Source organism: Aedes albopictus, chromosome 2, assembly GCF_035046485.1.
Source record: "Aedes albopictus strain Foshan chromosome 2, AalbF5, whole genome shotgun sequence".
NCBI lineage: Eukaryota > Metazoa > Arthropoda > Insecta > Diptera > Culicidae > Aedes > Aedes albopictus.
This window is the reverse complement of record NC_085137.1, coordinates 518,659,490-518,672,600: the sequence shown is the minus strand read 5'-3', so window position 1 is coordinate 518,672,600 and position 13,111 is coordinate 518,659,490. Positions and strand designations below refer to the sequence as shown.

Sequence of the window (13,111 nt, the reverse complement as noted above, 5' to 3'; positions counted from 1 at the left end):
GAAATTTATATTGATGTACAATTACTCAAAAGCTTAATCTTTCTTGCACTCTGCTTAGAGACACTTTTTGTAGCAACTTGAAGTCACGGAAAAGTGTTTCCACTCGATAAGAACTTTCAAGGGTTTTTAGAGAAAATCGCATACTTTCAAATACTGCACCAAAAATTATGAAACTTTTGATTTCGATTTATTCTTAAGAGAAAATCCAAATAAATGGTCAAAAATAGTTTAGATACCTTTAGGAACCCTATTATAAGTTCTTTTTTTTTAGTGTGACGTCCTCACTGGGACACTGCTTCTTATCTTAGTGTTCCATGAGCACTTCCACAGTAACTGTGGAACTGTTATTAACAAAGAGTTTCCTTTGTCAATGACCATTTCGTATGTGCATACCGTGTGGCAGACACGAAGACACTCTTTTCCTAAGGAAGTCAAGGATTTTCCTTTACGAAAAGTTCTTGGAACGACCGGGAATTGAACGCGTCACCCTTAGTATGGTCATGCTGAATATCCACACCTTAACAGCTGTGGCTATAGGGGCTTTGTATAAAATATGAACGCTCATTCACGTGAATTTCATATGGTTTCGTTGAAAAATATAAATTGTATTTCGGATTCTTGGGGGGCCCCTTCATCGGGGGGCCCGGGGCACTTGCCCCCTTTGCCCCCCCTTAAATCCGGGCCTGCTACCATCAAAATAGAATCCAATATACAGGGTTCGTTTTAAATGTTCGTTTTATGCAATAATCACGTATTATTAAAGAGCCTTAATATCTGTTACTTTAAAAGTCACCTATGTATGATCTAAAATGGATTAATCGACTTTCAAAATTTACTATCACTATTCATGCTAGGTGTTATTCAGGCTAGTTTTGTTGTATCGTAACGCTACACTTTCCTTTCCTCCTACAAAGCTTCGCAAATTTCGTACGATTCCAAGTACAACACCAATCCTACATATATAAATAAATTATTTGTTCTCATCATTTTCAGACTCCAGATCACGGCAAATATCAATCGATGTGGCCGACTCGATGAATTCAGAGGAAGTGTATAAAAACTTGCGGAAAACAACGGCTGAGATACAAAATTACAGTTTTGAAGCAAAACTCGACAGAGATGCCAACAGTAAAGATTCAGGAATAAGTCAAATGGGAGAAGTACAAACACAAAACAGTGAAAATTTTATGTTGGCGTCCAATGGTCTGAACGGTCACGTTGGGTAAATTATGATGGATTAATTAGTGTATGTAAGTGTAACCTGTAACTTTGTTCATTACAGCATTGACAAAGATGATTCATGTAATGGATCTAAGACGCAATCCGCAACCACTACGGAGTCCAATACTCCGGAGAACACAGTGCGTTTGGACGGCATTGATATGAATCAAAAAGCAGCAATTCACTCGCAGCGTCAGCATCAGTATACCCTGACTGACACCGGCGAACTTGTTGTAGATGGTAAGCAGTTTATATTCCAAAACAATTAAATAGTTTGCATAATAAAAATGACTTTTCATGTGCAGGTGGAATCAAAGAAAATGACATCATAAAGGCAGCAATAATTTTGTCGCACGAAACCAGCCCTGAAACATGCGTACAAGTTCTAGAGAATCTGCAAACGTGCATCAAGCATGGAAACTGTGAATTGCCAATCAAAAATTTTAAGTAAGTATTATATTTTGGCAAGCGATTCCGCACTTTCTAATTATTGTTTTTTTTTCTTAAATTTTAGAGCCATCATGAAAATGTTACTCAATTTAATGGAATCGCAAAACTTCACAGTATTGATCGTAGCTTTGCATACGCTCGGTCGCATCGTTCGTAGTGCTGAAATGAAGTCATGTTGGAGTAATTTTTTGGAGCTAATTTTACTAAAAATTATCGACTGTTATAAAATCAGCAAGGAGGTACATCTAATATAACAAGTGCAATATTTGATGATTGTTTATTTTTTTTTGCACAGGTATCGAGAGAAATCGACATTATTGTAGTAAAAATCGCAAGTGTTTTACCGTTAGATATTTCTGTAAATATCCTCAATCCAGTTATTGCAACTGGAGACTTTCCTGCAAACCTTTGCGCATTAAAAATTTTAAAGGAATTAGCGCACAAACAGGGCAAAGATTTAACAGATAATCACCTGGACAGCATAATGCCAAACATAGCTAGGGTAGGAATGGAAACCTGCTGTAATGCTGTTCGCCGAATTTAATCTTTATTTTCAATTACCTTGCAGTTAGCTGACGATAGTCAATCCATGGTACGGAAAGCAGCAGTATTTTGCATGGTTGAGTTATACATTGTGATGGGCGAGGAGAAGGTTAAACCGAAATTTGCGCTTCTCAATGCTAGTAAAATAAGGTATGCATTAATCTTCAAAAGCTCTAAATTAGATCTTTAAACATAATTTTATATTTCTAGGTTGCTTAATGTTTATATTGCGAAATCGATGAGCAGTAATAAGGGAGTGAGCTCATGATCAAAGCAGGCCATGTGATTTCTGTTCAAAGGACGCAAAATCGCAAAAATTCTATGTAAATTCGGTAGAAATATTTCGATTATTCATGAATAATATTTATTTGACATTTACTATGTTGTCTACAGTTTAATCTTTTCAAAGAAATACCTGTATATATCCCACATGTTTGAACGTGTAATTCATCTTCCTCATCTGGTAGGGGTTGTGGGGCATTGAACATAGACAACATTTTTTTCCTTATTCGCGACTACGAAGTTGAAAGAGTTTCCAACTTGTTGTCGCAAAAGTAGCGTGAAAAAAGCACAACAAGATTTTTCTCTCATGCTCCCTTTTTTCTCACGTAAACCAGAAAAAATGGGACTTTTATGCGAGTGGGGGCAGTAAACCTTTACTCACATTCGACAACCTCGTCGTCGCGAATTTAAGGTGACGTATCACCGTATGTTCCGTAGAACACCGTGTTAATTTCATTATCATACCCCTCGAAAATTTGACGATACAAATCTTGGGGTTGAAAAAGGTCTATTTTTGCGTGACATAATTTGTGTATCACCCCTTAGTCGATTGTTCATCACATGTAAGCATACAAACGATCAAATTTTCAGCCCATTTTATGCAGTAGTACTCGAGATTTGCATCTTCAAAGTCTGAGAGCAATGATTGATGATTTTGATGACGCCCCGAAAAGTCTTAACCTTAACAATCCTTGTACTAAAGACCCTACATATTAGAGTGGGTCAACGTTGTATGGAGAAATTTTAAATTGGATCGAATCAACCCGAAACAAAACTTTTTCAACCTATATTAGCGTCCAAAACAACTGTGCAAAATTTGGGAGCGATTGGTTGCTTTCCCGTATTCCGCTTTGCGATTGAAATTTGTATGGAAATTAGTATGGAAAAACGTACTTTTTTTGCATTTTACTCATAAATTTTTTCTCCCACATGGAAATAATTTACTACGGCAAAATATTATGTACAAAGCCACGGGTATAAGCTTTCTGTTAAATGGTAAAAAGTTTGTATTTGCACCGATTTTTATTGATAAATTCGATTATTCGTCAACAATGATTTTAATCTTAATTTGAACCATCGTAATCATAATTTGAACCAATTTTAATCTTAATTTGAACTACTGGCGGCAGCAGCTCGAGCATCTCCCACAACAGCCAATTTTGTGCTGAATAATAGACAAACACATGGATCTGCTAGTTCCCAAAACTATTTTTCATTAGACAGTGGAATTTCAACTAAGAATGTTCTAAACTCTTCAGAAACTTGGAAACTAAATTTGGAATTTTTCATCCCCCAAGAGTAAACAAAACAACCACTAGCGCAGTCTGCAGGCCAACACTGGAAGCTCGCCCCCGTTCACTAGTTCAAATTTTGATTACAAATGGTTCAACTTAAGATAACATTCTCCAAGTAAGAATTACTTAAATTTTATAATTTTATGCCAAATAATGCGGAATATTATTCGATTGGACGATTCTACGATACATAAGCTTTCATTTGACGTGTTCACATATTGCGTGTGATACAATGCATGAGCTGTACGAGTGCACCGAAAATGTGCTTTCTCTGGAGGGAAATGGGTGAAATCGCAATGATTTTTCAATTGCCTGTTTTCCACGACAAAAACGCTTTTTTCAATGCTTTTCAAATCCATGTTATCAGGTTATATTACGGAAAGCTGTTTAACATCTTTTTCGGGACAATATTTGCCTAAAAAGTACGTCGTTTTAATGAATTTCGAAATGGTTCAAATTAAGATTACAATTTGACTAGTTCAAAGTTTGATTTCTTACCCTACCGAAAAACTTTGCCGAAGTGATCCGACGCTTGTGAAAAAAGTTATTCGCCTGGTAACTTAGGCTAAAAATTGAGATTTTATTATTGATGTTATTCCTTTACATGTTAAATGTTAAGCACCACTGGACAATCTGTACGTTATAACTTTTTTCACAAGTGTCGGATCACTTTGCGGTCCTCGGCAAAGTTTCTCAGCATATCCTAGGCTATACTTTAACGCTTTAACGTCAATGGTTAGACCGTTTTAGACGAAAAATTTCAATTTATGAGAAAAATGCAAAAAAGCACGTTTTCCCATACTAAATTCCATACAAATGTCAATCACAAAGCGGAATACGGGGAAGCAACCAATCGCTCCCAAATTTTGCACAGTTGCTTTTGACGCTAAAATGAATCGAAAAAGCTTTGTTCCAAAAAATCGACTTTGTTGACCCAGTCTACTACATATATATGCAACAGGGGAACCGCATGCGGCAAGGTAGGCCTACTGCTCACTGCAAGCCCCCTTACCAAATATGTACCTTCTTCTTCTTCTTTATAGCGCTACGTCTCCACTGGGTCTTGGCCTGCCTCTCTTCAACTTAGTGCTCTTTGAGCACTTCCACAGTTATTTATTGAAGGGCTTTATTTGCCTGCCATTGCATGAATTTGTATATTGTGAGGCAAGCACAATGCTAAACTATGCCCAGGGAGTCGAGAAAATTTTCCCGACTGGAACGGGAATCGAACCCGCCGTCTCCGGATTGGCGATCCATAGCCTTAACCACTAGGCTGCCTGGAGACCCCAAATATGTACCTACTAGCTTTTATAACTAAGCGCAACACGATGAAATTGAATACAATAACATTAGGTATATTCTAAAAGCATTATTTAACCCTTTAGCAGTCACGCTTTTGTATTGTGATTGCAGGATTTCTGAAATCGAAGGAACACCTGAATGAACTTTTGAAGAGAATCTGAGAGGAATTTCTGAAAAAAATCACTAGAGGTGAGGTGATGTGCAGCAATCCCTGGAAGACTTCTTGGATAAATCCCTAAAAAACACCTGGATGAATTCCTGGGACAATTCCTACAGGAATGCCCGGGGGAATCCCTGAAGGAATTTCTGGAAGAGTTTCTGAAAAGAAACCTGTAGGAATTCCTGGATAAATTATGGGAGGAATACCTAGTGGAACTTCTGAAGAGATCTTATGAGGAATTCCTTAATGAAATCCTAGATAAATTTCTAGAGGATTCCTTGGAGGAAATTCTGGAGGAATTGTGGGAGGAATCCCTATAAAAATTTCATAAGAAATCTCTTGAGGAATTCCTAGAGGAAATCTTAGAGAAATTTCTGAAGGAATCCTTGGAGAAATCCCTGAAGGAATTCCTGGAGGAATCCCCTAAGCAATTTCTGGGAAAGTCTCTAAAGAGACTCCTGGAAGAATGCCTGTAGAAATTTCTGAGCAAATGCCTGGAGGAAATCTTGAATTGAACCCGGCAGGAATTCCTGGAGAAATTCCTTGAGAAATTTCCTGGATGAATTCTGGGAGCAAACTCTGAGAGAATTCCGGGAGGAATTTCTGAAGAAATCTCCTCAGGAATTCTGGGAGGAATTGTTGGAGAAATTTCTGAAAAAAATCCCTTGAGAAGGATTTCCTGAAAGAACCCTTGGAGGAATTTCTGGAGGATTCCCTGGTGGAATCTCTGGGAATATCCCTGGAAAAATTCGTGGAGAAATCCCTGGAGGAATCCTTGAAGCAATTCCTAGAGGAATTCCTGAAAAATTCCTGAATGTATTCCTGGAAAATTTTCTGGAAGAATCTCTGAGGATTTCCAGGAGGAATTCCTGGACACGAATTGCTGGCATTATTTAAATGGAGGAGTTCCTAGAGGTATTCCTGTGGAAATTGCTGTTGAAAGAATCACTGGGTGAAAATCTAGAGGAATCTCCAGGGGAATTCTGATAGATTTCTGTTTCTATTGCGTTTTTTTTCTATTTCTGAAAAAAACCCTTGGGTCCTGGAGGAATTTCCAGCGGAATTGCTGGTGGAATTCCTGGGGAAATTCTCGAAGGAGAAATTCCTGGTGGAATACCTGGAGGAATCCCTGAAAAATTCCTGAAGGTATTCATGAAGAATTTCCTGGAAGAATTGCTGAATAAATCGCTAGAGGATTTCCTGGAAGAATCCTTAGAGAAACTTCTGGAGGATTTCCTGGAGGAATCTTCGAACAATTTCATGAAGAGGTTCCGTGGAGAAATCTCGGGAGAAATTCCTGGAGGAATCCCTAGAGGAATTGCTGACATAATTTCTGAAGGATGTCCAGGAGCAACTCCTAAAGAAATTCCTGGGGGAATTCCTGAAGAAATTTCTGGGGTAATTCCTGGAGGAATTCCTGGAAGAATAACTGAATGAATTTCTAGAGGGATTCTGGGAGATTTCTATTTCTATTCTATTACTTTTCTATTTCTGAAAAAAAAACCCTGAGAAAATCCTGGATTAATTTCTAGTGGAATTTCTGGAGGAATTCTTGGAAAAATGCTCGGAGGAATTCCTGAAAGAATCCCTAGGGGAATCCTAGAAGATGTTTTAAAAGAAGTCCCTGGAGGAATCCCTGAAAAATTCATGGAGGTGTTCCTCCAGGAATTTCTTGGAAGATTTTTTTAAAGAAATTCCTAGAGGATTTCCAGGAAGAATCCTTAAAGGGACGTCTCAAGGATTTCCTGGAGGAATCTTCGGAGGATTTGCTGGAGGAATTCCTGGGAAAATCCTGGAGGAATCCCAGAAAAATGTCTGAGAGTAATTTCTGAAAAAATCCCCAGGAGATTTTCTGGAAAAATTCCTGGAGAAATTGTTGACACAATTTCTCTAGAATTTGTTCCAGGAGCAATTCTTGGAAAAAACCCTAGGGAAATTGCTGAGGGATTCCTGAAAAAAATCTTGGGGTAATTCCTGGAGAATTTTCTAGAGGAGTTCTTGAAGAAATTCCTGGATAAAATCCTTGAAGGAATTCCAGGAGGAATCTCTGAAGGAATTTCTTCAACAAATTCTGGATGAATTTCTGGGGGAATCTCTAGAGGAGCTCTGGGAGAAATTTCTGAAAAAAAACCCTGAGAAATTCCCGGAGGAATTTCTAGAGAAATCTCTGCAGGATGTCCTGGAGAAATCCACGACCGAATTTCTGAAGAAATCCCTAGAAAAATCACGGAAAAAGTTCCTGGATGAGTTTTTTGAAGAATTCCTGAAGGAATCTCTGTAGCCTGGGGGAATAATTGGAAGAATTCTTGGCGGAATTCCTGGAAATATCCAGAAGGTATTCAAAGAGAAAATCCTGGAAGATTTTCTGAAGGAATCCCTAAAGGATTTATTGGAGTAACTCCTGGATGAATTGCTGACATAATTTATGATGGAATTCCTTGATTAATTCCTGGTGTAATTCCTGGAGGAACCCCTGAAAAAAATCCTGGAGAAATCTCTGCAAGAATCCCTGGAAGTTGTTTGTTTTGATCAAGTTATTAGCGAAAGAGAGAGTCGACGAAGAGAAATAGATCAAGTCAGTTAGGCCCTTATGAAAAATCATTGTCGAATTGTAGATAGAATCTAAAAACTCTAAGAAGAGTTCGTTGAGGAATCCATGTAACAGTTCCTGAAAACCCCCAGGAGGAATCCCGGAAGCAATTTCTAGGGGCACTCCTAAGGGAATCCCTAAACAGTCCCTGGAGGAAATACTGGATTAATTCCTGGAAGAATTCCAAGAGGAACTCCTGAAAGAATTTTATAAAGTGTTCCTGGGGGAATCCTTGGAGGATTTTTTTAAATAATCCCTGAAGTTGTTCCTGGAAGAAACACAGAGAATATTCCCGGGTGAATTCCATGAGGAATTCTTGAAAACTTTGAGGAATCCCAGAAGCAATCCCATGAGGAATTCCTTAAGAAATCCCAGGAAAGCTTAATTAACAAATTCCTGGAAGAATTTCTGTAGGAAAAAAATATGAAAGGAAGGAAGCTATGGACAAATTCTTGAAGGAATCCATCGATGCATCTTTGCAGAAGTATCTGTAAAAAATCTGAAGGAATCGTGAAGAATTTCTGAAAGAATCCTTGGGAGAAGTTCCTGAATAAATACCAAAAGGAATTTCTGGAGGTGTCCTTGAAATAATTCGTAAAGAAGTCCTCGGTATTTTGCTCTTAGCATGACGTTTGTTTGAATTGTATACAAGTGAAAATTCGTGTAGCCAGTAGCACCGTAGCACATAACTGCACTCTACAGTGCGAGAAATTTGTATAAAGACAGAGCTCATTTCCATACAAAATAATTATGTTTGAGGATCAAAATATCTGTTTCTAGTGATTCGAGCCTTAAAATAACAAGAATTTCATAAATCATCATCCATGAAAATATTTACATTGACTTTTCAGATTCAAATAAATATAAAGACACTATTTCCATACAAAAAGTGTCTTTATACGGGCAGAATCGGTAAGAAAAAAACGCCATGCTGTCTTTGGCAAAGTTTTTCCTCATAAAATTTCCTACCTTTTTATGGAAATTGTTTTTCATTGGATTGAGATACTTTTTAAATTGGCTGAAATATATAAATATATATAAAAATAACAAAATTTAGTAAATTCAAAAATTCGGTAGAGTTACCTGCGAAACATGTCGTTAATTATTTTTCCCAAGTAGTATGGATATATTTCAAGCTGTAAAAAATATAAAAACTATGAGAATTGCCAATTTTTGTACAGGAAAAAATATTTGTATGATATTTATTACGAAAAATAGCTATTTTTCAAAAATCTCGCTGGGGTGACCTCTGAACGTCATTTCTGAAAGCTGCCGTCATACAAAAGTGTGTTTCTAATACCCTTAGCTATCATTTGCAGGGTGAGCCCCCAACGTTTTTGACCATGTGCAATTTTGCGACACCCTACTATACGTATCTCAGTGAGATACTATCTCACTGCGTCTCAAAAATCAAGTCAATTAGTAAGATTTAATCGACAATATAGTACGCCGCAATACTCGGTTTGTTGCTGCCGTTCTCTGTCCTCGACAGGTGGCCAACTTTTCCGGGCCCATCTTGATGAGTTCTGCTGCGATACCGTCCTTACCAGCCGCTTTGTTGTTTTTAAGCTCCACATTCTGATGGGTTCAATGCTGCAGCATTACCGCCCACACTGCGTCCGTCTCCTCCAGAACCGCTCTGCACTTCTCGTCGAACCAATCGTTTCGTCGACTCCGTTCCACGTACCCGATGGTGCTCTCGGCTGCGTTGTTGATGGCTGCATTGACTGTACTCCAGCAGTGCTCTAGAGGGGCCACATCGAGCACATCCTCGTTCGGCAACGCTGCCTCGAGATTCTGCGCGTATGCGGTGGCGACATCCGGTTGGGGGCTGTCCATTAATTACGTAAGGGTTTATGGTGGGAGGGGGGGTTTGAAAAATCTTACGCGCCATACAAAAAATTTTGGGTTCTCATACGAAAAATCTTACAAGGGGGGGAGGGGGTATCGAAAAATCGCTAAAATTACCTTACGTAATTAATGGACAGCCCCTTGCTTCAGTCGCTCTTGATCGTACCGGGCGGCCGCCGGTACTGTACATTGTTAGCCGTTATGTGTCCGACAATATTTATGCTTTTTTCTACACCGTGTATTTTAAATGGGTGCTGGGTACCCGGGTACCCTGTCGGCCACATAAGGGTTTATAACGGAGAGTTTTGGGCGCAACCATCACCAGGTAGTGATCAGAGTCGATATTAGCGCCACGATAGGTCCTGACGTGACGTCGATAATGTAGGAGAAGTGCCGTCCATCAATCAGAACGTGATCGATTTGAGATTCCGTCAGGGTTGCTACAACATCGCGGATTTCGCGAATTTCGCGGATTTGACGCGGATTGGCCCCTAGAATTGGGCACACGCGTGGATTTGGCGCGGAATCGGAATAGTTCAATTATGTGAGATTGCCTTCTTTTTATCTACCAACCAGCGATTGATGAATCCCTTTGGCGTACTTCATTCTGTGAATCTTGCATGTAATAAACCTGACAGTAGCCATTTTGGTGCTAGAAGTATCTTCAATTCCCGTTGTTTATGTTTATGTTGCAGTAATAATTCAATACGAAATTGATCTCAAAAGCTTTGAACTAAACCAGCTTAATTACTCCATATGTAGATGTTACTAAGCTGATTTATTTTAAAGCTTTCTAGCTAGACCAATTCGTAGCTAAAAATTTCATTTTACATAATTAGTTTTACAACATATTTATGTAAAACATGCTAGCACTCTCTCGCCTTTATAAACGATCATCTGACATGACATATAGTATATATTGGATTTACAGGAATGAACTTTGAGCTCTACGCCGAATACTTTTTAGAAATTCCATAACAAAATGCAGGAAATCATCACGGGTCTTCTTCATGTTGTAGCCCCGAAATTCCTCTAGGGAGCTCTTCTGATACTGTTCTTAAGATCAGTGCTGAAAATTTCATTTCATCATATCTAAATTCAACCACCTACAGCTCATTTTAGAAGCTGAACCTGAGAATACGGTAAATGAAAAACTTGTGCGGCTAGACCAGTTCTGCAAGAAAGTTACGGAAAAACTGCTATTTTTCGAATATTTAAGGTAAATGTCATGGACTACCTTTAAAAAATGCCAAATGATATTCAGATGTTTGTGAATGATCTTTAATCTTTTTTGGGTTAATGGTTTCATCTTAAATCTCAATCTCAAATGATTTGTTTTGTAATGCTTAAAAAAAATCTTTTAAAAGTTCCTGTAGAAACATCGAAAGAATTTACTGTAGAAAATTCTCAAAAGAGATTCTGGCAAAACTATAAGAATTTTTAGTTGATTTGTCAGATAGAGCACTTCTGAATGACTGGAATCTCTTATAAAATTGGATGAAAGTCCACAAAATATTTCTTTGGAGACATTCTGCATAAATTTCCCCAAGATTTCCATTACGGATATGATAATGCGCGTAACTACAACGCAGCTCCAAAGTCTTGCACGCTGGTTGTAGTGCATAACAGTATTAAGGACCCATTTAAGATCATGGATTCCATCCATCAGAAACCACTAGAAAAGTTCCCGTGAGAATAAATTTAACGTTGGAATTTTCAGATTGGTTCACCACGTAGTTCTACAGACATTTCTAATAGAAATCCTTAGATCATTTTAGGAAAAGTATAGCCAAGGACTGAAAGTCTATATAATAAAGCTAAATCAATCAATCAATTTTAGAAAAATCTGTCGAGGCGAGGCACCATAAAGGAAATTGCATATAAATGCCTGTCAGAATTAAAGTGAAAAAGTTGGAGAAAATTCTAGGGAATCTTTAAAGGAATTCATGGATGAATAACTAATCCTAGAAAAAATCCTAAAGGAATTTATACCCAGCGAGAAAATCTTTAAACAATTGTTCATTCTCTTTCAGGAGTTTTCACATACATGCTGTAGGGATTTTTTACAAGTATAACTGCGGAGGGTGGAATACTTTCTGTTTTTACAGGCATTTTCCCATGTTTTGCTCTTGGCATTTCTTCAGTTTTTTTTTATTAATACGCTGTCCATAAACTACGAATTACGTAGATTCGTTTTTGGTCATGCCAGAACCAACCCCCCCCCCCCTTACACCGTCAAAGTCTATGACGTCACGTCCATACAAAATGGTCGAAATTAGCATAAAGTGTAGACTATGACCAGGCAACCCCCTGCCCCTAAGAGTCGATATAGATCATGGACGAGCCTTAAAGTATTCTCCCTGACTTATCTAAAGTTTCTTCAAATAAGTGTAATCAGTTTTGTACCTTTTAATTCCGCCCTAATGGCTTATTCTTTGACAGATACGCGTATTTCGACTACTACTTGTAATCTTCCTCAGTATTAGCAGCGGCGTCATGGTCGCAATTTTTTCCGCAGTCAAGTTCGCAGATTGTGAACAATCCTCGGTACTCACTTTACGTAATTTATGTTTAGTCCCTTACTGTCAGAGCTGTCAGATCAGTGTAACACGCTAAATAAAATTTACACAAAAGGCAATTTACACGGAAAAAAATACACGGTTATTCATAAATATTCATATTTATTGGGTACCGGACTGGTCACCGAAAATTTGATCGTTTTCTTTGGTACATCGAGGTCTTGAAATTAGTCTATGGTATTAGTGTCAGATACCACTTACAAGTGGTACAAAATTGATTTTAACGAAGAGGGTTTTCTGCTTAGAGGGTTCGAAAAGTCGGTACAAGATCATAAAGTTTCTTTTTAAAAATTCTGAGATTCTCCATACATTGCTAAAAAAAAACTCAAAGGTTACTTCCAAGAACTACCCTCACAGTATCGTATTCAAATTCATGCTCATTATTTTAAAAAAAAAATCGACCAAGTTTGTATCAGGTACACTGCCCCCCCTCGCATAACATTCCCATTTGACTTTTCATCACTTTTGAGTTAACGTTATGAATAGTCATCATTTTCGATGTACTTCCAAAAACAATAACAAAAATTAAGAATTTTTATGCCAATGTATGAAACAAATACCAAGTCATGATCGTCCCATATCAAAAGTACCCGCATAACAGTCCCATCATGGATTTTTATGTCACGTAACACAAAACTGAACAACTTTGTAGTGATTGTAATATTTTTACAGTTATATAATCATGTGCAAAACAATCTATGAAAGTTTCGAGATAATCGAAATATTTTTCAAATTTTGGCGATTTTTCAAAGCTTTATATGGAAACAAATTTTCAAATTTCAAACGCCGGTTTCTCAATTCCTACTTTTTACAAATGGGACTGTTATGCGAGTGGAAG

The 13,111-nt window shown here is 37.9% G+C and overlaps 1 protein-coding gene across 9 annotated transcripts in view; it reads left to right on the top strand.

The window, feature by feature from the left end:
- LOC109409650 (CLIP-associating protein) overlaps positions 1-2,592 on the top strand; it is a 31,720-nt gene extending 29,128 nt beyond the window's left edge. For all 9 annotated transcript variants that reach the window (XM_019683107.3, XM_019683105.3, XM_019683109.3 and 6 more), the window contains 7 exons: positions 994-1,222; positions 1,283-1,461; positions 1,527-1,668; positions 1,736-1,910; positions 1,967-2,173; positions 2,240-2,364; positions 2,425-2,592. In XM_019683107.3, coding sequence (XP_019538652.1) covers positions 994-1,222; positions 1,283-1,461; positions 1,527-1,668; positions 1,736-1,910; positions 1,967-2,173; positions 2,240-2,364; positions 2,425-2,482 — 1,115 coding nt within the window. In that variant the 3' untranslated portion in view covers positions 2,483-2,592. The remainder of the gene's footprint in view (positions 1-993; positions 1,223-1,282; positions 1,462-1,526; positions 1,669-1,735; positions 1,911-1,966; positions 2,174-2,239; positions 2,365-2,424) is intronic.
- The last annotated feature ends 10,519 nt before the right edge of the window (positions 2,593-13,111 follow it).